Consider the following 23,115-nt stretch of genomic DNA (forward strand, 5'->3'; position numbering starts at 1 on the left):
AGATAAAATGGTTATTCATTGGCTTAAAGCTGTTAAGGTTAAAAAAATATATAGATATTATATTGAGAATTGAATAATGTTCCACAAAGTTTAGTCAGTTAACCTCAGTTGTGTTCATCATAAAAAGTTTCTTTTTTAATAAGAAGCACCTTCGGTTTTTTTCTGGTGACGGTGATTCAAGTTTTGTCCTTCAAACACAAAAATGTTTTAATATGAAATATGCATGTGGTTTTGCCTTTGAGCTCATTAAAAGTATGTAGATGTCCACATCTTTGTAAAAGCTCTACATTCTGGATTAATCTTTGGTTTTCCTGCTACAATCCGGCACATTTGCTGGTTAATGATCTTTAACCAAGGTGTGCCTTCAAGTGCAAACATTATACACTGAAAGAAATACAGAACAACACCTTGAAAAAACAACAAAACATTTATGTCATTATATACGTTGTGTACACAAATATCTATTTAATGCAGTATTCCTCAGACCAAACCAAACGGTCACATGTGAATCTCTGCATAATTCTCAGGTCTGGTGTCCAAAGAGGGCTGGTAGGAATTCAGATAAAACTAAATGGAGAGCAGTCTTGCAGTTGACAAAAGAAAAATTAACTACATGAGTTTGTACACAGAAATGTACAAAGTGTAACATTTCAGCAGAGTCACATGTCAAGTTATACAGAGTATGATGCCTCTGTGGCTTGACTCCAAAATATATATTTCCATTAGTTTTTCTTCATATAAGTAGAACAGCCACTTAAAAAAAAAAAGACTTAAATGTGACCAAGTTTCAATAAAAAAGCATGTTCAAATACTTTTTTGTGGTCGTGAATGAAACGTCCAACTGTCACATAGCTGTTGCAAACGTCCACATTATCAGTCATGAAATTTAGTTCTTCTTCTTTCAGGATAATGAAGTCAATATATTTTTTGTTGGTTTGTTTGCTACATATGCTGATACCCCATCTGTCTGTGGTATGCGTTTACATTTGTTTTTGTGTCTCCGAGAAGCATACACAACCAATGTTGCAGTACCACTGGTAGCCTTGGGGGCAGTGTTGAGATTAGAAGTGGATAACAAACATCAGAAGGGTTCAAAGAACGGGCTGTGTGACATCTCATGGAGTTTCACTACCCCCACAGACCACTGCCACGTTCAACACTACCTCTGATTGCATCTTGTTCTCAATAAGAACGTTAGTGCTACCTCCGGCCAATACGTCAATCCAGTGCATGAAAGCATATGGGCAGTGACGTCTACACTGTTAAAAGTGTAGATGTCACTGCCCATATGCTATCATTGTTTTCATATGTACTTAAATGAATGTCAGTAAGCGTCTTGCATATTAGAGTTTATTCCGGTAGGTCTAATGGATTAAGGTTCACAGGGATGTGCTTGTTATTGATATTTTATACAATGACGGCAGAACATTACTGAGAAATATGACTGGGCTTGAAGTGTGTGTCAGTTCCACTACACAGTGATGCAAAGCAGCATTCGAAAAGACCACAATTTCCTATCGTTCCACTGCTGATTGACGTCTTCACGGGCTCCCTTTGGATCTATAATGAGTCTCCAATCGATGCATTTCAGTTTCAGATGTAGCATATTTCTTTGTGGCCGTGGCGAACAGACTGACTCACAGATTTGGTTTCAAGCAGGACTAAGAGCCCTGGTGCTCTGAAGAAAAGGGAGAAGTTGATAAGCAAATGACCGTGGTGTTGAATGTTGGTGAGCTTTGAGAGGTAGAAGAGGTTAGTTTACAGATCAGTGCTCATAAGCTGCCAAAAAATTGGAATTATTTATCAGTTGTCTGAAGAAAATGTTGTTTTTCTCAGGCAAAACAACATCAAAACTGTCGCCCGCCGAGTTTCTAAATCCGGTTCTTACTTGTGCAACACAGTAATCTGAAGTGACTTCAAATGATCTCTTCTCAAATAACTCTACTGGAGTTACATCAAGATAGCATTATGCACGCAATGTGGAGTTGCTTTGGTCTCCGAACCAGAGGACAGAATGAAGACAAGCCGCATGCAGCCTTCTGAAGCCGAGATTAGACTTACCTTCAAACTGCACCTCTGGTTTTCATGACACTGCTGTTTGCCAAGCGTCTCTCATCTTCAGCAGATCAGCTTTTCAGCTCGCTTTGTCTCTGAAATCTCTGTAATGTGAATAAAGATGAGGTGATGGCAGGCATAAAAGAGAGCAGGCTTTGTTCTTGCATTAAAAGCCCTCATTTTTTTTAACTTTGAATCAGTGACACTGCGAGTGGGGGATTGGAGCAGCCGGCGAAGCTGCGGAAACACATCATCCAAGTGTGCAGTTAGTCATTTCAGTGCCATGTTATATTTCCAGCTTGTCCATCACCTGTCTTATCACGCCAGAGGATATTACTTAAATGTGAAGAATAAAAAAATAGCCTGGCTAAGTTGGTTGTCAAGCCAGAAAATATCAAGGAGTCAAGAATCATTTGTGTGACAAAGACTTTGAACTTTTTTTATATTAAATAATGATATTCAAAAGAAAATGTTATAATTTTTAACAAAAGAGTAAAAGTTGAATTATGTTAATTATGTTAACTGTATGTTATAGTTTGTTTTACACAAAGTCTGCCGTCTTCCCCAGGGCGTCATGTGATGACGTGTCGGTCTTTATTCAGGTGACAGATCTTTCAGAATTTCTCCGGCCGGCCACGCCTCCCGCCGTCCAATGGACGTGGCTGTGAAAAGAATAAAAACTACTTCAGGTGGAAAAACTTGCCTTCAGCCATAGAGCATCAATAGAGTCCATAAAGAAACATATAGTGCATGTTAAACTGATGGTTGACGTAATGATTTAATGATGTATAGTAATCATTAAGTGGTTATAAATGGGGCTCCTTTGGCTTAGCCGGTTGAGCGGTTCATTTTTCAATCAAATAAATATGTGCTTCGATCCCCTGTCTCACCCTGTCCAGTGTCCATGCATCAAAGAGACACTCATCCCCAAGTTTACCTCTAATGGTGTGTAAGCACTTTTGCACATCATTCATTGTCCATTGTGACTTCAAAAGCAATAAAATGTCAGTAAAGTCCGTTTATCATAAATATTTGACAATGTGCCCAAAGAGAAGCGAGTTTAAAATCAAACATTTAAGACTCCCTGAGTATCATCCTGCTTCCTGCTCTCTAAACCTTGCATTACCTCAGACCACATTGTAACCAAAACGTTCACGCCAAATGTTTTGTTTTCCCTCAAATACTTTATGGTTGAGTGTAAGTTTGTCTTCTTAACATGAGATTTGACTGTTATCAACTGTTGGGATCAATAGGCAATGATAAAGCCTAATTCCTCTCGTCCAAGTTGGAATTCATGCATAAAGAACCACTGGGTTTGATGCAGACAAATGATTTTCCCAATGAGCAATGAAATAACTTTACATCTAAAATAGTCTGATTAAACATTCAGTTTCTGCTGGAGACCAGAAATTGACCTAAAACAAAATGTGAGAACATGAACTGTATTCATTAAGAAACTGCTGAACTTTTGTACTTCTCAGCATTTTCTTATCCAGTCGATTCCACTAGCATTATGTTAGTAAAACCTTCAGCTTTAAAATATCAACTCTGATAGTTTCTTATGGTCTTTCTCGGCAATATGTTGAAGCCCACAATAAATCACTGTTACCGCAAGTTTGAAAAAAAAAAAAAAAAAAAAGGTTCTGTGGCTCGGCCTCCTCTTTCTTTTTGTAGTTGCAGTGTTGTAAACTCTGACAACTTTGCAAGTTAGCATTTTCTAAATGTTTGTGTTGTGTTCCATAACCACCACTAAACACAGTTATATTGTGAGTGGCCAAAACGCTGACTTTTCCAGCTTCAAGGAGAAATATTGTCAGTAGACCTAAATCAGTTTAGGTTTGAAGGCTCCAGATGGGCAACAGCAGTGAGAAAGATCCAAATTCACACACAGTTGGTTTTGAACACTTTGTGGGATTTGATAAGGAAAAACATGCAATGTCACCACCCTCGACCTGGAACGTGGCTGAGCAATATCCCTCAAAGTACTCCAGCCATGCCAGTGTTTTACAAGACTTTCCCACTGACAGCTGGGCACATAGAAGGGTACAGATGCCTATTTTCCTCCTGTCCCTTGCTCCCCAAGGTGAGGAGATGGTTTTTTGTCTGGTAAACAGAAGTGGCAGGCCTAGAAAAGTTACTCTCCACTGGGCTCTGATGATGTTTGCTGTGGGACAGATGACTGCATGCCTGATGTGTGCCTTCAGCGGTTAAGAGCTGATAGAAGAGCCGTCTGTGTCAGGCCTCCTATCCAACAGACCCAGCAGAGATTTCCAGCTAAAAGAGACGAAAGCGACCTGTTGCCCGTCACTTTCCATCAGCATTGTCTCGTTGTGTCCCTCTTGTGTCCTTATAAGCAGAGATTGTTAGGAATAAAGAAAATTTGTGAACAGAACCACTCCCAGGATTTTATTGATAGCATTGTATTACCGGGTAGACGGCTGGGCGGTGTGCACACACACAAAGTGCAATTACAGTAGCACTTCGGTAATGAAGCCCGTGTGCTGGAGGAGGCTCTCAGTGTTGTACCAGGGAGCAGCGGCATGTCACCAAAGACAGATTTATGAATGTGGCCCTTAATTTAGCTTGTGTACAGTAAATCACAGAGCAGATGCCAGCCAGAGGGGTTTTACTATAATTAATCAAGTCATTTATAAACAAGCAAACAAGCGCGTATGAATGCAATGTAATCAGCAGCTCCTGCTTTATGTCTGTCTATTATTTAATGTGAGAGAGCTAGTTAATTTAAATTACTCAAACAGAACTGTATTTCTCTGGTGAAGTTCAAAGTGATGTGAGAACGCCACACTACTGAGAGCGACGTGTGTGATTTTTGGCTTTTTTTTTTAATGTGTGCCCTTGTGTCTGTGTGCCTGTGTGTGCTTGTCATCTTGTAATACTTTCTTTTCTGAAGGGTTTGTGAGGCACACCGGTCCAAATTCAGGGCTCCAGAAAGATTAACAAGATAAATTGAGGGTCACTTATGTTAAGTTGAGTGTTAAGATGTGTGTTTTGGGTTTAGGGTTACAGTGAAGGTATGGTTCGGTTAACGCACTTAGTTATGATGGTTAAGAATGCCTTATATCAGTTGTAAGGTCCCACAGATATAGGGCTACTATCGTGTGTGTGTGTGTGTGTGTGTGTGTGTGTGTGTGTGTGTGTGTGTGTGTGTGTGTGTGTGTGTGTGTGTGTGTGTGTGTGTGTGTGTGTGTGTGTGTGTGTGTGTGTGTGTGTGTGTGTGTGTGTGTGTGTGTGTGTGTGTGTGTGTGTGTGTGTGTGTGTGTGTGTGTGTGTGTGTGTGTGTGTGTGTGTGCGCGTGCGTGCGTGTGCGGCCCCATGGGCTGCTGTTTTGCTCAGTGCTGGTAGAAAGGCACGATGAAGAGGGATGAGGCCAAGTGGAGGGTCATTAGTGCTCTCTTTGATAAAAGAGAGAACCGAGGGACTCCAGAGGGACTGCGGTGCCCACACACACTCACACACAGAAACACACACACACTAGGCTGAGGCTGTTCTTTAATACTGCCTCGACTGAGAATTTCAAAGTGAAGGTACTGAAAGCTTAAAGTAACACACACAGGAAAATATACAGATTTCACAAAACTAATGCAACCCTAAGTTTCTGACCCTCAAACCTTATTTTTAAACAACTTCTATTTCAATGAAAAGGTTTCATTTTTAATACAAAGTCAAGCTCTTCAGATGTTGTTATATCACCCCCCCAAAAAAAATTATATATATTTTTTAAATCTAATCTAACTCAAAGACTTCATATGAATTCAGTGTTAACGGCTATATCTGATTATTAATATCATAATTTTTCCTCTCGGTTTTTCTTCAGTTATCACAGTTTCTATAATATTTAGTAGTATCACTTAAAAGTTTTAACTGTTTTCATGTTTCAGCTTTAGTCTGCAGTCAGCTCACAAACATCTAAAACATCTGATCAAACACAGAGGGGGGAAAAAAAAGAAAAGACAAGGAATTTTCGTTTGAAATAGTCTTCTCTCAAATAGTTTTGGGGTTTAATAGCGCTGCATGTCGACTGTTTGAATGTAATGAAGGATCCTGTCCAGTGTGGTACGTTATGTGTGAAGTGCTCTCCAGCAACATCTTCCCAATGCATCTGTTGGAATATGTTATTAAAAGCTGGCATGAAACACTGGCACATTTTGAAGACGCCTCTTGCAGTTATGAGATTGCAGATGCCAAATCAATTGTCAGTCTGTTTGTTCATTCATTCATCTGTGCATGTATGCATTACTTATTTAGTTTTGGGACTGTTTTGAGAAGATCAATCTCTGATGGGGTACAATACAAACCTGCCAGTACCAAAGTAAAAGCCTGCGTGCAAGGCTTCACAATACCTGTCAATGATACCAGTATTAGTTTAACATGAATTGTACGCGTTAATCTCATGCAACTATGTTGAAAATAGGAACAAATTAGACATTATTCCATGCGAAAATCAGTAAGTGTTGAAAGAAAGAATTCTAATGTCTTCTATTTAAACGTTTTAATCGTAGATGGTGCCTCGGGTTCAGTCTGTTGCATTGACTTGCCGTGGAGACCCCTGTCAAATCTAGCAGCTGAACAGACGTTTAGTAATTGTGGTTAGAGACTATCTCGCTAATTTGTCTAAATGATGCAGTCATTTTTACACACCACAGAAGCCAATCTGTAAACACGACAAACGCGCTTGTAGATTTGTAACGAGCTGCCCTTCCACTGGATACATGGCTGATTGTTCATACCGTCCTTAAGTCACACACAAAGAGGGTCTTTATTAGATCTGTGTGAGAACTGGCCCGTGTTACATGGTTCTCCCTGAGGTATAAAAGCCATGCCGAGGCTATGATGGGCGCTTTGCGAATGAGATCTGCTAATAGCCAGTTCAGCAAGATTTTATTGGTTGGATTTATTGGCCTTCTTGAAGAACAGGTCTCAAACTGTCAACCGCAGCATAATTTATCAGAGGCATTATACTGTCCAGCACCCAGAGACAAATGGGATAAAGTATATTCTCAGAACAAATGCCATTAACATTCTCTTTACTCATTTTTGCAGTGTTAAATATTTAACGGATCTCCTCTTAAAAACAACTGCAGAGCGCAAACTAAATCTTGGCGTTCACTGTGAACGCAGCATTGCATTTTTTTTATTTATTTGTTTTACCTTTGTAGGTAGGAATTGTTTTTCTCTATTTGGCCCTCATCGTTCTGCTGAGTCATCATTCCCATCACTGCAGCTGCACTTACTTTCTGACTGAGCTTTGTCTTTGATTCCACTTCGTTTTGCCTCCACACACTGACTTCTGACTCTATTTTTTTCTCATCTCCTCTCTTTTTCCGAGTCCCTTTATTTTTCCTCTCACCTCTACTCCACCACCTCTCTGTCTGCTCTGATCTTCTTCTCTCTGTCAGGATTTTAATATCTTCTTCTGCCCCCCCCCCCCCCCACAAAAAAACACATTGTTTCCTCTGGCTAATGGAGATTTAGTGACTGATAACCCGCATCATAATATGATATATCAGGCTTAACTTGGCCTTTGGAGATTTCAAAGGAGTGGCTTTAAGTGGGGAAGAGGTCGTTTTTAATCTGCTGTGGGAGGCATTGAATTCCACGGATTCGTCATTGGGTTGAAAACTCGAGACGAAATGTGTGCGCAGCGCTTTTGATTTGAGTGGTTCTGAACAAGGTGGCCTCTTTTCTTGGAGTTTGTGAAGGTATTTTACAAACACAAAGGTATTTACAAACTAATGTGTTTTCAATTCCTTTGTCATAATCAAGTATACGCTCCTGTTATTCACATTTTAGTAGTATGTGTTTCACACTTTTATTTATGTAAGAAAGGATCCAGTCCTGTCGCCTCCGTACAGACAAGAGAATTAGGGAGGCGGGGGGGGTTCTTTCAATCCTTCAAGTGCAGTTGACTTTTCTCATCTATTCTCTGTGTCTTGTTTACTGTTGTTTATTGACCGGGTTGCTTTTCTTTTGTGTTTCCGATCCAGTTGTTCAAGAGTAAAGTGTTGGAGCTCGGAGAGAAGCTTCTGCCTGCCTTCAACACGCCAACAGGAATCCCCCGAGGAGTCATCAACCTGGGGAGGTGAGTCTCAGCGCCAGTCTTCACCTCCAGCCGTCCTCCATCCCCGATAACAGATGATACCATGCTATCAGATTGTCTGGCTTTAATCCATTCAGAAAAGTTTGCTCATTGTGGCAACAGCCAAAGTCTGACTTTGGAGGTGTCAAGAAGATAAAAGCAAATATACATCCAAACCCTTAATCCCCTTTTTGGCTATGTGCAACAGCAGTGATCATCAGCTTTAACTGATAACGCTGGAAATCTGTTGGGCCACCTGAAATAAACTTTGGTTTGTTCTGTTGAGGTTAGGCGTAATCCAAATATGCTTTTTGTCAGTAAGGGTTTAGTTTTGCATCGGCTGCTACATTTACATGTTCGCTTTTCGCCAATCTGATTGAATTCTTTCAGAAGAGATCGGGATGTCCTGTTTACGTGAGCTCTGAATGAAATGATCAGATTCAGATGTCATCCTATTCAGTCATGATGCTTTGCGCCGTGACATTGATTGTCTCGACATCCAGCTTCACCAGCATTTCAAATGGACTAGTTGGCTACAGTCTGTTAACTTCTCGTGGGCTTGGTTAACTGTAGTGAACTTTCCTTCTGTTGAGCCTTTCGACTACTTGAAAGTCTTTTGATATGTGTAAAAGTAGCATTTCCCGCTGGATCAATCGATTGCACTTTGGCACCTTTCTCAACACATTGTGCACGGAGCGTCACTTGGTAAAGATTCGCACAAAGTTCTAACAATGTGAAGAAATTTGATTAGAAGTCCACCATTTACATAGACTCTGAAGAGATCTTAAAGCACCTCCTTCGAATCAAATCAATGTTTACATGCAACAGTTTTAATCTAAATGGTGTTTAATCCAGTTACTTGTAGTCCATGTAACCAAAGCAACAACTTTCTCTTGGAAAAAAAAGTCAATAGAGTGCAGATATAATTGTACAATAAAATAATAATAATTAAAAACCAAAAAAAGGTGTCAACATGAAGCACTAAGCGGTCCCACTAGTTTACTGACAATGGATCGCCTGCAGGTTGAGCTCCATAATGACGATGACATCTGGATAAGAATTAATTTGCGTTCATCAACACTTTGCAACATCATATGAATAACATTTGCATGCCTTAACACTGTAGTGTTCATTTTTAATCTGTTCTAAACCGTTGCCTTTCTAATCTAAAATCTTTATTGACACAATCTTGTTAATGCCGCCGTCACGCAATACAACTTCGAGCTATTTCCATTTTGGGCCTGTGAATTTTTTCTACTTCTCGAACGTGCTCGGAATTGGGTTTGACCATTTTTAGCCAGCAATGGCTCTAAAATATGCAATTGTTTTCAGTTTTACCAACTTCGCCGTCAAACAAGTCTGTGTTGATGACCATGACAGATGAATTACCTATTAAGCCTATTTTACTACAGTGCCATTAATCTTCTTAACCAGGCACACAGATCTGAGCGTGAATACTGGAGGTGAAAACGATGAATAATGAGGTGTCCTATAAGATTAACTCTGAAACATTTCACCAAACAGTAACTTCCTCAATCTTCTTTTTTCACCGATTCGAGTAAAACTGACTGTAGTTCTTCTTCTTCCTCCTCTCATTTTCTAATCTTATCTTATAGGACTCTTGCTGGCATCTCTGTCATCCACCTGCTACCAATTAACCCGGCAGCCAAACCGGACAGCTGCGAGCATATTTAATTACCTTATTTTACTGTTAATTCCTGATACATCCCAGACATGTGCCAGTGGTACAGATGGGCAGGAGGAACCACGCAGCCCGGAGTGCAGCTTACTTTAAGGTTCGACGGGGGGTGTTCGCACAAAAACAACCGTACGCACGCCCAGACGAGTCGCTTCAGAGGTGAACATATGCAATGTGTAGGGGAAGGTAAAACAGCCAGTCAGCACTCTGCATACAGGCGAGCTCAGTTCTTACTGTGCAGTCCAGGGGTTTAAAAAAAAAAGAAAAAATGGACTTCCTTTGTGGAGTACTCTACTTTGACTTCATAGTCACTTGTATTCACCCATTCGTGCAATGACACAACAACAGTGACACACCTGCCACACAAGGCGCTCATCATTTTATTGCACACGCTTTTCAACATGTGGACGTTGAGCTGCAAACCTTAGAAAACAAACGACCATTTTCTGCACCCCCGTTTACAAATTCGGGGTTGTGGATAGCAGAACTGATCCCAGCTGACTGGCTGAAAGTCATTATTCACCCTGGAAAGGTCGCAGGTTCATTACAGTTGTAATGTGAAACACAATCACGCAGATGCATGTCTATAGACGATTTAAGGTCACCAACCCGTGCGTGTGTTTTACAAAGCAGCTTTACTGACAAATAAGTGTCAAATTATCAAACAATTGTGCAATTAGTGAGCGCTTCTGTCTCTTATTCCAAAATAACTTTCAACATTGAGTATTTGTTGAATATGACTTATGTGAAATGCTTGTTAGAGGCTGGTGAATCGTGATTGGATGGCTGTAATGTGAAAGGTCACTGTAAGAACTCGTATATGGTTGCAAAGCTTATTTTCTTTCTTTTTAAGTACGGTACCGTGGTGATTAGTATTTTTATCTCATAGGAAGAAGATTGTGGTTTCGAAGCTTATTTCCCCCTGTTCATGTGCTTTAACTTAAGTAGCTGTTGGACACAAACTGTTGAACTGGTCATTGTATTAATTCAGTCAGCCTTAACCAGAGATGAATTAAAGACCCCAGAAAGATGTGATATATTTCCCCGAATAGCTTATTATGCTCTGCGGTCATGCATTAAAATTGTTGCATTTGTTTCTCTGAAATTTGACCTTTTGTAATTCATCTCCAGGTGAGGATAAAAGAGATCAACTTTTTTTCAATTATGTTAAACAGTTGTTTTATCCTCTGCTCACTTCTCACTGGTAAAATATTAAGCAATCACCTATAAACTGGACAGATATTTATGAGAAAACATTACTTTTTGGGGGTTTAAAGTTAACATTGGGAGTCTTTTTTATATTATATCAGTTACCTATTTGGACTTTGTTTATAGCCTCTTTCTAACAGGCCCCCCAAGTGTAGGTTTTTGTATTCATGGCTTTGCCCTAAATAAAATTTAAATATCTGCATTAATGCTTTTGCATTATCGCTCACAGTAATTCACACATTGACAGCAGCCGTCACTGCTAGAGGCTGAGCCGACATGATCCTTGTTGGGGAACATTTAAAACTGCAATTGTGAACACGTTTTAAAAACTTTCCAAACATGTATGAGCCAACTGTCAGCAAATGGACTTCTACGACTGTTTGCATGTAACATCAAGTTTGTGCTTATTTTTTAATTGCAAAACTTTAGTAGATCAGGTCTTCATTCTATTAAATTTTAAAAACCCTACTGAGGGTTGAAGAAAAAAGGGCATTCGACGTAAAATACGATTACACTGTCAATTCACGAAGGAAGCTGACCAAAGCTCATCTATCTTCGTGAATTTAATTACTTTGCTGTCTTTTTATTCACGTATCCATCAGAAGTTGAGATGATAATCACATTAATTATAATGTATCTATTTAAATATTCTCACAGCAAACAACTTTGCATTTCTAGTGACTGTGTCTGCTTCAAAAAGACTTTGTTTACCTTTCAAGCACTTAAGAGCCAAATGAAGACACGGATCTTGTTGGAATTCTTAGTAGAAATATTTTCCCCGACACATTATATGTGACATGCGATCTTGATTTTCACTTTTTTCCTTCATTTTCCATTCATACCTGATTGTATTTGTGGCAGCTGTGGAAAACCTATGTTTATTACGGGAGGTGGAATGATTAATGGATGTGTGCTAGTGCCATTGCTTGCACCAGGGAGACCCCCCACCACCACCACCACCACCACCACCAACCTCCCGCTTCCCGCTTCGTCTCTTTGCCTCTCCAACGACACGCAAACACACCACCTGCTGCCCTGCACCTCCACTGAAATTGATTCTTCTTAAAAGAGGAATCAGATACAACTCAAGCCAGAGCAACTAATGATGCAGCCCCACCAAACATTTAATGGGTGCATTCATCAGTGAGGCAAAGCCTTTGATTCCCCTCCAGCCTCCCCTGCCACCCACCTCCCGTCGTCTTCTCCCCTCTCTTAACAATTCAGCTCTATTCATTATCCGATATCTGATATCCTCCAGCAGCTCTTGGAGGATCCCTCGCAGCACATTCTGCCTTGACTAATCATTACCGAGCGTTAGCGTGCTACACGTTCTTTAAATTATAGATTTGTCAAGTGACAGTAGTCGCGCTGACGGATGGGAGAAAACTGAAGTGCGCTATGTGTTGCTGACCCTGTTAATGCGTTTTCAGATAACTTTTCAAAGCTGATATTAATAGTCACAGCTTGGCAGCGTAGGTGAGTTTCTAGTCGTTGTTGGTTAAACTTTACAGAAACATCAATCACATCAGGCGGCGATAAATTTGCCTAATGGCAGATGATGGTAAAGGTTATTTCATAGGCTTGTGATTAGTTTATTTTCAGCGGACAGAAATTCAATTTGCTTGGCAGCATGTAATTAATGTTTTTCGCTACGACGGCCAACGTCAGCTGCCAACTTAATTTTATATACTTTAACAACTGGGAATATCTGAAATGATCAAAACATCCACATTCTTACGTCCCTCTGCCAACTCCCCTTTTGGTTTCTAAGCTTATTTGCAGAATTTTACCCAGAGACTCAAATGAGATCTGCTGCTGCTCAGAAACATTAACCATTGTGGAAATTTAATTAAGTGAATTTATCTGAGAAAAATGCAACAATGAGTAACATTAGTGTTTTCTGTTTGCCACCGTGTATGGCAGCTTACATAAGCAAGTCTCAGAATTACTTGCCTTTTTTTTTTTTCTCCATCTAAACAGATTTTAGTACTTTTTCTCCTCCGTACATTCTCCAAATTGTCTCTTTCCTTTGTTTCATTCATCCATTCAAATTGTTTTGCCTTTCAAATGCTCATCCACATTATTCCACAGTGAACGATTGTTTATTAAAGACTGGTTTCACTGCCCAGACATGACATAACACATTAAAAAAAACATCTCCACATCTGATGAGCTGAGAGTTGGCATATCTGCTTTAAAATATAATTTCAGATGGTTAAATAATCCTTATCATGTGAGAAATGATGTTACTCCTTGAACCACGTTTGTTTAATTATGTTAATATTCTTTGGAAAAAGGAGACGGCTGAACAGCAAATCAAAATTAAAAGTTGCGTGTCATGACATATTAACCACAGTCTGAGTACTTAAAGTTCTGTCAGGCAGTCAGAGTCACTTACTGTCTTTACTCTTAAACTTTGCTCAGCTGCAGTCTGACGAAAAAGTGACGTGACGCGTATCATCGGAAGGAGATGAAACACGATTAGGAAAGTTAAACGAAACTGAAAAGAAATGTTGAGCTTTTCATGATGCTCCCACTTCCACATTCCTGCCATCAGGCGAGCACGACTTTCCCTTCAGTAATCAGCTGCAAACTGAAACCTGTTGCTGCTCATCTGCTGTTGTTTTTCTTTCTTCATTTTTTAACATGAAATCATTGAGACAAACAATGAAATATATCTCATCTGATCTAGAACTGCGGATATGGTCAGATCAAAAGTTTAAACTCAGGTTAAAGTAACGTGAGAAAACATGACACTTGTTGAAAATCCTAATCAGCAAGAGAAAGAATGTTATTTTAATATGTCGCTTTAATGTTATGGACCTCGCAGCAGTGTGGTGGTTTGTACTGCCATATCATAGTGAGTATGTCTCAAGTTCAAGACCGAGTTGGCTTTGTGGAGCTTTCTGTGCCTGTTCTCTCTATTTGTATAATGGCCAAATGTATCAGCAAATACCTTAATAACATCTTGCTAATAATCGAATCAATTGTTACGTTATTGAAGTGGAATGAAACAATAATAAAAACTACAGACAATATTATAATAACGCGTAAATATATATTTGCCATTGTGTGTAGTATGCTTAAAGTGGATGGCAAGATACATGCCCTCAACTATGGGTGTAAAAAAATATCTTACCTTATATTGGCAAGTCACTCTGTTATTGGCCTTGTTTTACATTTGAAATGTCCAAAGTTAATAAAGTTACTCTCCCAGAAAAAAACCTTTAAAATATACTTCCCATAAAAGGTATCCCTTCTGCACAGAGAATAAACCAGCACACAAGAACAAGACCATCACCACTCATTCCCACACATTTCCAACCAGAAGTTGCCTCGATCACACCAAAGTTGCTATGTTTACAAACATGCAGCCATCAAACTGTGTTTATGTTTCGCTAACTGACGTGATCTTCGAAAAAACCTGCTTGAATGAATTTTTGGGATATGATAGATGGTTTCGCAGCAGCTCAAGCGAAAATACCAACATTTGACCGATTCAGCCCGGAAAAAAAGACAGACTTTCTTAAATAGTCTTAATTGGTGTGAAACTGATTGTTGATTGTTTTTTTCCAGTGCAACTCGAGATCAAGTGTACAAACGGGATCTCGTGTTCACAATGCCTCACGAAAGTTCGGGAGTTTCAAGATGTCAAAAAACCTGGGGATGTTTAGCAAAAAAAAAAATGCTGGAAATATGTTTTTGCATGAGTGTAATGACAAATTCCCTCCAGAAAGGTAATGACGACATATTAGAGATGTACATCAACAAGTAAAACTGGGTCTTAATTTTTTATTTTTTTTTTTCCTTCGTGGAATCCGGTAGAGTAATTTTCAGTTATTTGCTGATGATTCCATCTCCGGTTGCTACAGTGTGTATCCCACCTTTTCCCGAAGTCAGGTATTGTGACTTCATGTTGGATAAAGAAACAAGCTCCGTAACAAGCCTCGGTTCCCTTTCAAAAATCTTCCTGTCGAGGGAATGAATGTACAAACGTGTTTGTGGAGTTTGTTTTTGACAGAGTTTTACATGCACAGCATAGAATTCTGCACAATACCTGATATAAAGAAATATAAAACCATTCGGCCCGTGTTCCGTGGACACTCGCCTGTTCCTTCTTGGGTTTTTTTTCCAAAGGTCACAGCAACACGTCAACACGGCAAACACAACTAACAAATGCACAGTGGCAGTATGGTGATGACGCCCAATAAGTTAAAGGTGTCGGTATTATACAAACTGTAGACTGTAACACTAAAGTGTTTTAGACCATTTTTCTTTCACCACTACAGGTTTACAGCGAATGAAGTGAAGGCTCTGTGTCCAAAAGAAAATTGCAAACACTTCACACCCTTCACAGACCTAATTCAAACCAAATACGTTGCTTTTGCACCTGGAATAGTAAATAGCCGCACAACCAAAACTACTCCAAGCTGGAAAACAAGCACACGATAACAGGAGCTCCTTCCATTATTGCTAAATTCACAACATGTCACAGTAAGTTTCATACTGTTGAGAACCAGGTCGAAAGGTGCATTTCAAATAGATACTCAACGATCTAGCTGCTCCACTGGGAGCTGATGTTGAAAGATTATCAAACCTACGTCATCGGACATCCTTTAAACTGATTTTATAATTTTTAGACACTTTTAGGGAGGAATTATTCTGATATTCTATTGAGAGGTATTGTCTTTTTTGACAATTTATGACGCCTGTGGAAACGTGTATGTGAACGTTTAAATCGCTATAAGCTCTGTTGAATCAGTGGGAAAGCATTACATAAGTAATCTGCATTTTACAGGTATGTGCATGTCTGTGATATTCACGATACTTAGTCAACCGGTGTGATTGTTGCCTCTGTTGCAGTGGCACCAGTTGGAGCTGGGGCTGGGCCTCAGCCGGGAGCAGCATCCTGGCTGAGTTCGGGACCCTTCACCTTGAATTTCTGCATCTCAGCGAGCTGTCCAACAACCTCATCTACACAGAGAAGGTTTGATATGTGTCTCACGTTGTCACATTCAGATTACATGCGATGTTCTGAAGACTGTTATTGCAGATTCTGACCTCTTATTTCCTATTATCTTACATTTTATTTGAAAACGTGTCGCAGACATTGAAGCCATTGCTTGATCTAGATGACTTGACTTCGTAGGTGATGAACATCCGGAAACTTCTGAACAAGATTGAGAAACCCCACGGCCTGTACCCCAACTTCCTCAGTCCAGTCAGTGGAAACTGGGTCCAACGTAAGTAATATATTCAATGTTTTCGAAGAAAATTCACTGTGGCTAAACATCTGCCAGTTTTTTTTCTCAGATTATGAGAAAGTGTGCCTTCTATAAATAAGCCATGAACAGCTGAGTTTATAGTCACGTTCTAGGTCAATGACTATCTTGCGCCGTTACACAAAAAAACCCCTGAAGACAATCAGACGTGCCATAAAGAGGTTGTTCCCAACTGTGTTTTCCTGGTGTGGATATAGATTATACTGTAAGACGTTGAGCTCATTAAGTATCTTTTCCCTCTTTTCTTCTTGACCTTCACGTCGCTGACAGACTTTGAGTCACCTCATGTGTGAATGCTCTCCTGGCTGCTTCTATGTGTCATTCACCCACCTCGCCACTTCTTTTCACTTTAATAACAGCCTCATACAGCAGGAGTGGCTGTACGGCGCCCATTGCTCTGGGTTATTAAAGTGAAAATGAATTCAATTACTGAAGGAAATTGGATCTTTCTGATTTACCTGCAAAGGGTGTGAAAATAATAAGACAACACTGAGAGTGGAAACTTAGTAATCTGGACGAGAGCTGCAGCTAATTGTTGTGGAGGAGAATGTGAGGAAGCATAACTGTACGTAAATATCAACACTAACATGGAAGACGAGAAGACACTCGTCGGTCTCTGTCAAGGACAAGCACTGTGGTGTCGTAAAAGCCTTGCATTCGAGTCGGCGAAAGGTGTTTGTTCATGCAATAACAGCAAGTGCGTATATACTGCGGAGGCTTGTCTTGTTTGCTCGACCGTTTTCATCCTATATGAACGTGAATGTCATCTGAGAATGGAAAATCAAACAGCCGCTTGTATCAATTTCCACACACAAGCTTGAAGCGTGTTACACAATTCAAGTTTTAACATTTAAATAATAGGTTTTTGAGCTCCGTAGGTTCTGAAATTGGAGAGTTTAGTTTGAGCCAGCGAAGTTCCAGTGTTGTATGTTGTTTGTCGACTTTCACAATGAATGAATGAAACTCAGTACATGTCTAGAGGTACTAATCTGGCAGTTGTGGATTAAATTAAACAAAAAGGTGAAGAATGATCAACCACTTTTAAGGTAAAGATGTGAAAAGTGTGGAATCTAACAACTTCTAGTCTAATATTCTTCAATCTCCTTCATTCAGAAATGTGAATTCATTGTGGGGTTTTTTCCACCAACGATTCCCAGAAACGCCGAAAGAAGACCTCTTTATTGTCTGACCTTGTTGAATAACTCAGCTTACCCTTATTTTCCCCTTTCAGATCATGTTTCCATTGGTGGCCTCGGGGATAGTTTCTACGAGTATCTCATCAAATCATATCTGATGTCAGACAAGACCGACGAGGATGCAAAGAACATGTACTACAGCGCGCTGGAGGTATGGAAATCGTTATCTGTCAATGCACACAAAGACGTGCACACTTGCTCAGGCACGGCACAATTAGATAAAAAAGAAATATTATATTCATTTGCATAAGCTGTTGATCAAACAGCGTGCCTCACACCCAAGAGAGATGAAAGACGAGAGGACCGCCAGTATGCCAAGTAAGAATGGGAGAGATGAAGGTTACCAGAGATGATACCCACTTTTTTGTGACGATGCAGCACATCATTAGGGGCCAACTTCCAGAGACTGGTGACATCTACCATGCACGTGCTGGAACAGGGACACATCACAAGACTGAACATGCCCCTGAACATGAGATAAAGAAACCTACATTAGAATCTCTCTCACACACACACACACACACACACACACACACACACACACACACACACACACACACACACACACACACACACACACACATTCTCTTTAGGATTTGAATAGCATGCAATGCAATTTATTTTTTTTGGTTTAACCATTTAAAGGTTTTGCCATGTTTTATAGTTTCATTTATTGACTATTTTATGCAAACACATTTGTATTTATTAGGCAAAGTGAGGAAATGTATTTCAACAGCACCATTCAGACAAAGTGCTTTACAAGGAAATAAAAGAAATACATTACAAAAGGTGATTAAGAAAGGCACGAAGAGGAGAATAAATAAGTAAAAACTTTATTAAGATATTGGCAATTTTGTTTTTAAGTAAAAACATCTTGTTTAATGGAAGACCTAGGCAAATAATAGTGTTTTAAGGCCTGATTCGAAAGAAGTCACTTTGCATTACTCACTTTATTGTATTTGTCTCAGGAGTGCTGACAATAAAAACATTTGAAAGGTATTTCTAAAATAATAATAAAAAAAATTAAAAAAAGAAAGAAAATACAGGCTCTAAAAAGGAGTTGAAGGATTTTTTTCCTTTTTATTTGCTGAATGATTCATCTTTCTCTCCTGTTCTGCTACACCAATCTTTGTCACTACAGCTGTCAATCTTTTCTGATTTCTTCCTCTTCTTCTCCTGCCATGCGGCTCCATCTCAAACATCCTTTGTCTCTGCAATCTCTCCTCAGCACATGTCCTAACCACCTCAACCTGTAGTTTATCTCCAAACTTAGCTGTCCCTGGGATCAGTTCATTTTTAATCCTGTCCGTCCTGCTCACTCACAATCACATCTCTGCCACCCCCTGTTCTGTTCCCTGTCTTTCACACAGTGTCACTGTCTCCAAACGTCATAGCAGGTCTCACTTCTGTCTTTGAACCTTCCCATTCACTCATGCTGCCACTTCAGTCTCTTTTCCACCTCTTCTTGTGCAGCATCCGTTGCTCTGGATGGTTGACCCCTGATACCTCATCTTGTCCACTCATACATGTATTCTGTACTCTCTCTATTGACATTGATGAAGTTTCTCTCCAGGTTGACCTCCTTATAGACAGTTTTGTTAAATAAGTGTATGGATTGTGATTGCGCTGATGCTCTCTATCAACTACATCATCCGTGTATTTTTCCTCACCTTTTGAAATGTGGATTCTTGCTTTCTGACGGTGCTCAAAAAGCCTTTTAACCCTGTTGCTTCTCTAATCACAGCGTTTCTATTGTTTTGTATTTCTATGACTATTGTGAGAAATATAATCACATTGAATAACTGCAGCAAATTCTCTTATGCCTGTGAACATACTGCCGATTATACACATGTATTGAAATACATCAAGAGCTGCCTGTTTTCTCCTTTAATGGAGATAATGTCAGGGTAAAACACATTGCCTCTGGCTACAATTACAATATCACAGACAGCAACTTTAGATTGCCATTGAGATTTCCTCGGTTCTCATCAGAGGGTCAAGCCAGAGGCAGACCTACTAATTACAGACTTTCTTTCTCCCCTGTGACTCGGTATTTAAATGGCCAAGGACCCCCATGCTATCAGATTAAGTCATATGCTGCATGTTTATACAGAGATCCAAGGTGAAACTACTGCTCAACTCATTATCCGTGGCATTCAAATAAAAGTAGCCTGCTAATTAAAATACAATGTTGAATACGGGAACATTTTCTAATTATACCATGAAGTGATTATGGCTAACTAGTACTAGTTAGTGGGGAAATCATCAGGCTCGACCTTCGACTTCAACTTTTTTTTTTTTGCCATTACATATTATAGACATTATGTTGTCTTGTTTTCTGTTATTGTGAGTTATATCCTCATCAGATTTTAGTCAGCATAAAAGGTTTTCAATACAAGAGCACACAGTGTTTAACACATTCGCCTCACAGTGATAATATGCTCCACCGGAGTCCATAATTGGGGCTTGTGCCAATGATTTGTGGGCTTGCATGTTCTCCCACAGTGCAGAAACATGCATTTGAAACGTGTCCAGGATCTACCTCCTTTCATGCATAGTCAACTGGAGTCGGCTCCAGTTCCCCACAGCCCTGAATTTAATGAATAAGTATAGAAGATGGGCGGCTGGATGGTTCCGGAAGGAGCGACAGGGGCGATCGAAAATACAATATACAGCATTACCACTACAATACAACACAATACAACAAGTATTGTGTTTCCCTGACAGCCCATCTGATGTTTGCTTTTCTATTAACCTTTATTTATACTGCACTCTCATTGAAACTCAAGGTCTCACTCTCAAAAGAGGCCTGTTTCCATAAACATACAATATACCAAACAATTAGTTTCTAAGAGACAAGCATACAGTTTCTGCACGGCTTAATACGATCAATACAGTTAAATCATTTTGCCAAGTGGAGCAAGTTGAAATACTAAAAACAGGAACATGTTTCCAGAGACTTTACCCAATAGAATAAACTGGACAACTTCATGCTGAAAAGTGTGCTTGACTGTTCGACCCAGTGCTGAAGAGCTGTTAAAGAAACTGAAAAATTAACGGTGAACCGAAGGAAAAAGGTTCAGGAGAAAGTTTTCATTCCTAATTATAAGGCAAAGTGAGCAGCAGGAAAAGTGAGAAGGGTGCATGAGACGACTCTGAATCTGTAAGAGTAGTGAGTCGTCCAGAGGTGATTTCATGACTGGTCTTTCTGTAGTCTTTCCTATGAAACATAAAGCAGTGACAAGAAAAAGTTGCAATGGTAATTTAATGAAAATGTGTTGCTGGAGTCAGGAACTGAGTGAATTATGACATACCTAAAGAGGTTGAGAAGGTTGCATCTTTGATTGTTCTGTGCGGTTCAACGATCATTTAAGGTTTCACCCAGAATCACCCGAAGCCTGTCTACATTAGCATAATTGGTAGTAATTGCATATATCCTATATTATGATCTGACACATTTAACTGCACTTCAGTTTTATATATATATATATATGCTGCCAATTACAGCATAGTCATCTGAGGGTAAAATTACATTAAGAAGCAAATGTTGACAGTGGAAAGGAAAAACCTCCTTTTACAAGGTTGAAACCCGAGAGTTTCTGCTGTTCCAGTTGATGTTAGGGGAAGGAAAGAGAGAATGGCTTACAACAGATACAGAGATCAACAAGTAATCACACAAGTTGACATGGGGTGAACATAGTGGCAGGCATTGTTACTGTATTTTCATTTGGCTCATCTTACACGCAACTCGGGAACTCTCTGGTTGTGTAACAGGGACAAGAAAAAGGGTTTTAAATCATTATTTTAGTGAAATCTTCCTCCGTGTAACATCCATCCAGCCATCTTTTTCCAAGTCAGGGTGGTGGGGCAGTAACAAAGGCAGAAGTGTCTGATCCATGACAGGGTGAAAACAGAGAGACAGACAACCACATAGACCCACAGACAATCACGTGTCTACCTGAAATGCATGGTTTTAGGAAGTGGGAGGAAACTGGAGTAATCTGCCAAAAACTATGCATGCGCATGGAGAACATACAAACTCCATCACTCAAACCCATGACCCGTGAAGTGAGAATTCTAATCACTGCAACAAAGAAGTCAGCACTTTTAAGGAATACAATACCAACTGCTCAATATTTACACCCAGGAAGATGTAGTTGTTGACTTCAAAAAACTGCTCACTCTGCAAAGTGAAACCATTGAGCATAAGAGCTACCCATCTGTTGATAGGAAGTTCTCTGTACCCATTAATGTTGTTTTTACTAATAAAACAGATTCTCTTCCTCGAAAATATCAAATGTGCTTTACTGTTCGTACTGTTGTTTTAGTATTCCTGCCTGTGTGTGTTGCTTCAGGCGATCGAAGCAAACCTGGTACAGAAGTCACCCGGTGGCCTCACCTACATGGCCGAGTGGAGGGGAGGGATCCTGGACCACAAAATGGGCCACCTGGCCTGCTTCTCCGGGGGCATGATCGGCATTGGGGCTGACGACGGCGCACAGGAGAAGAGGCAACACTACCTGGACCTGGCAGCTGAGATCACACACACATGCCACGAGAGCTACACTCGCTCAGGTGGGCGGAAATGTCAGGGCTGTCTGTGAGCGGTATATACAGACTCCTCGCTTTGAAAGGCTGTGCAGCAGTTTCAAGGCAGGAGGTTCAGTGAGGCAGCCAGGAAAAGACTGCGTGTGCTCTATATAAAATACCCACATCCCATCAATCCGTCAATCGGCATTGTAATACTGTATAATCTTTAATTAAAGCCATTTCCCCGACTGGATTTCCTAAAAATCTAAACTTTCTGGTTTATTTCATCAACCTCTTAACTGTCCATTTTCCTGCCCGCTAAACCTAAAAGGAGAAAAATTCATGGTATCACATTATTCTGCTGACCCTCTGGAGCAGTAGCTACCAATATGAGTGAAGGGACCTCATTGGTGGATTGTTATCGAGCGATAACAAGGAGTCCAGGGCTTTGCCTCCTCGGAGGTATCTAAAATTAGATATGTACATGTTAAATAGAATATTTTCTGGAGTATAGCCTCCTGCTTTTTATGTAGGTAAGACTTCTTTTGTCATTTGGCTTCACTGTAATGTTCCCAATCAGCCAATTAAATATTATTATAGGACCTTTGGCAATGTATTAAAATACCTTTAAGAAGATGATTTGATAAGATAAATTATTCAAATAATAAAACAAGGTAATCTAAAAAAACAAAGAAATGTTTTGGCAAATCCGAGAGGTCAACTCTTCTTCTACAAGATTAAAAGGTACATGGAGAACTTCTAGTATCTAAGTATTCAATGATTATTCATCTAAAACGAGAGCTATATTTAATCGTTTTACTCTTACTTCCTCTTTAAGTCCAAATTATGCAGAATTTTTCTTTATGTATGAATACATGTTTTGTTAAAAGAGGCTATGGTTGGTTTCAGAGTAAGGGAATTGAGTCTCGGGAAGCAATATCGTAAATTAAAAACACCTCGGGCAATTTAATTTTGTCCTGACTCCGAAGGAGAGGCTTTATTGGTGGCTTTGCCTCAATGACAGGTTTAATAAGAGGCAGAATTAAG

The 23,115-nt window shown here is 39.8% G+C and overlaps 1 protein-coding gene across 2 annotated transcripts in view; it reads left to right on the plus strand.

The window, feature by feature from the left end:
- Positions 1 to 23,115, plus strand: part of LOC308114768 (mannosyl-oligosaccharide 1,2-alpha-mannosidase IA) — a 230,455-nt gene that overhangs the window by 198,449 nt on the left and 8,891 nt on the right. The window contains exons 5-9 of one of the 2 annotated variants that reach the window (XM_080471912.1): positions 8,061 to 8,155; positions 15,924 to 16,047; positions 16,210 to 16,303; positions 17,574 to 17,689; positions 21,894 to 22,113. In XM_080471912.1, coding sequence (XP_080328038.1) covers positions 8,061 to 8,155; positions 15,924 to 16,047; positions 16,210 to 16,303; positions 17,574 to 17,689; positions 21,894 to 22,113 — 649 coding nt within the window. Of the gene's footprint in view, positions 1 to 8,060; positions 8,156 to 15,919; positions 16,048 to 16,209; positions 16,304 to 17,573; positions 17,690 to 21,893; positions 22,114 to 23,115 lie in introns of both variants that reach the window. The other variant, XM_080471911.1, reaches the window with a different exon arrangement.

This window comes from Lipophrys pholis (assembly GCF_963383615.2).
Source record: "Lipophrys pholis genome assembly, chromosome: 9".
NCBI classification, from domain to species: Eukaryota; Metazoa; Chordata; class Actinopteri; order Blenniiformes; family Blenniidae; genus Lipophrys; species Lipophrys pholis.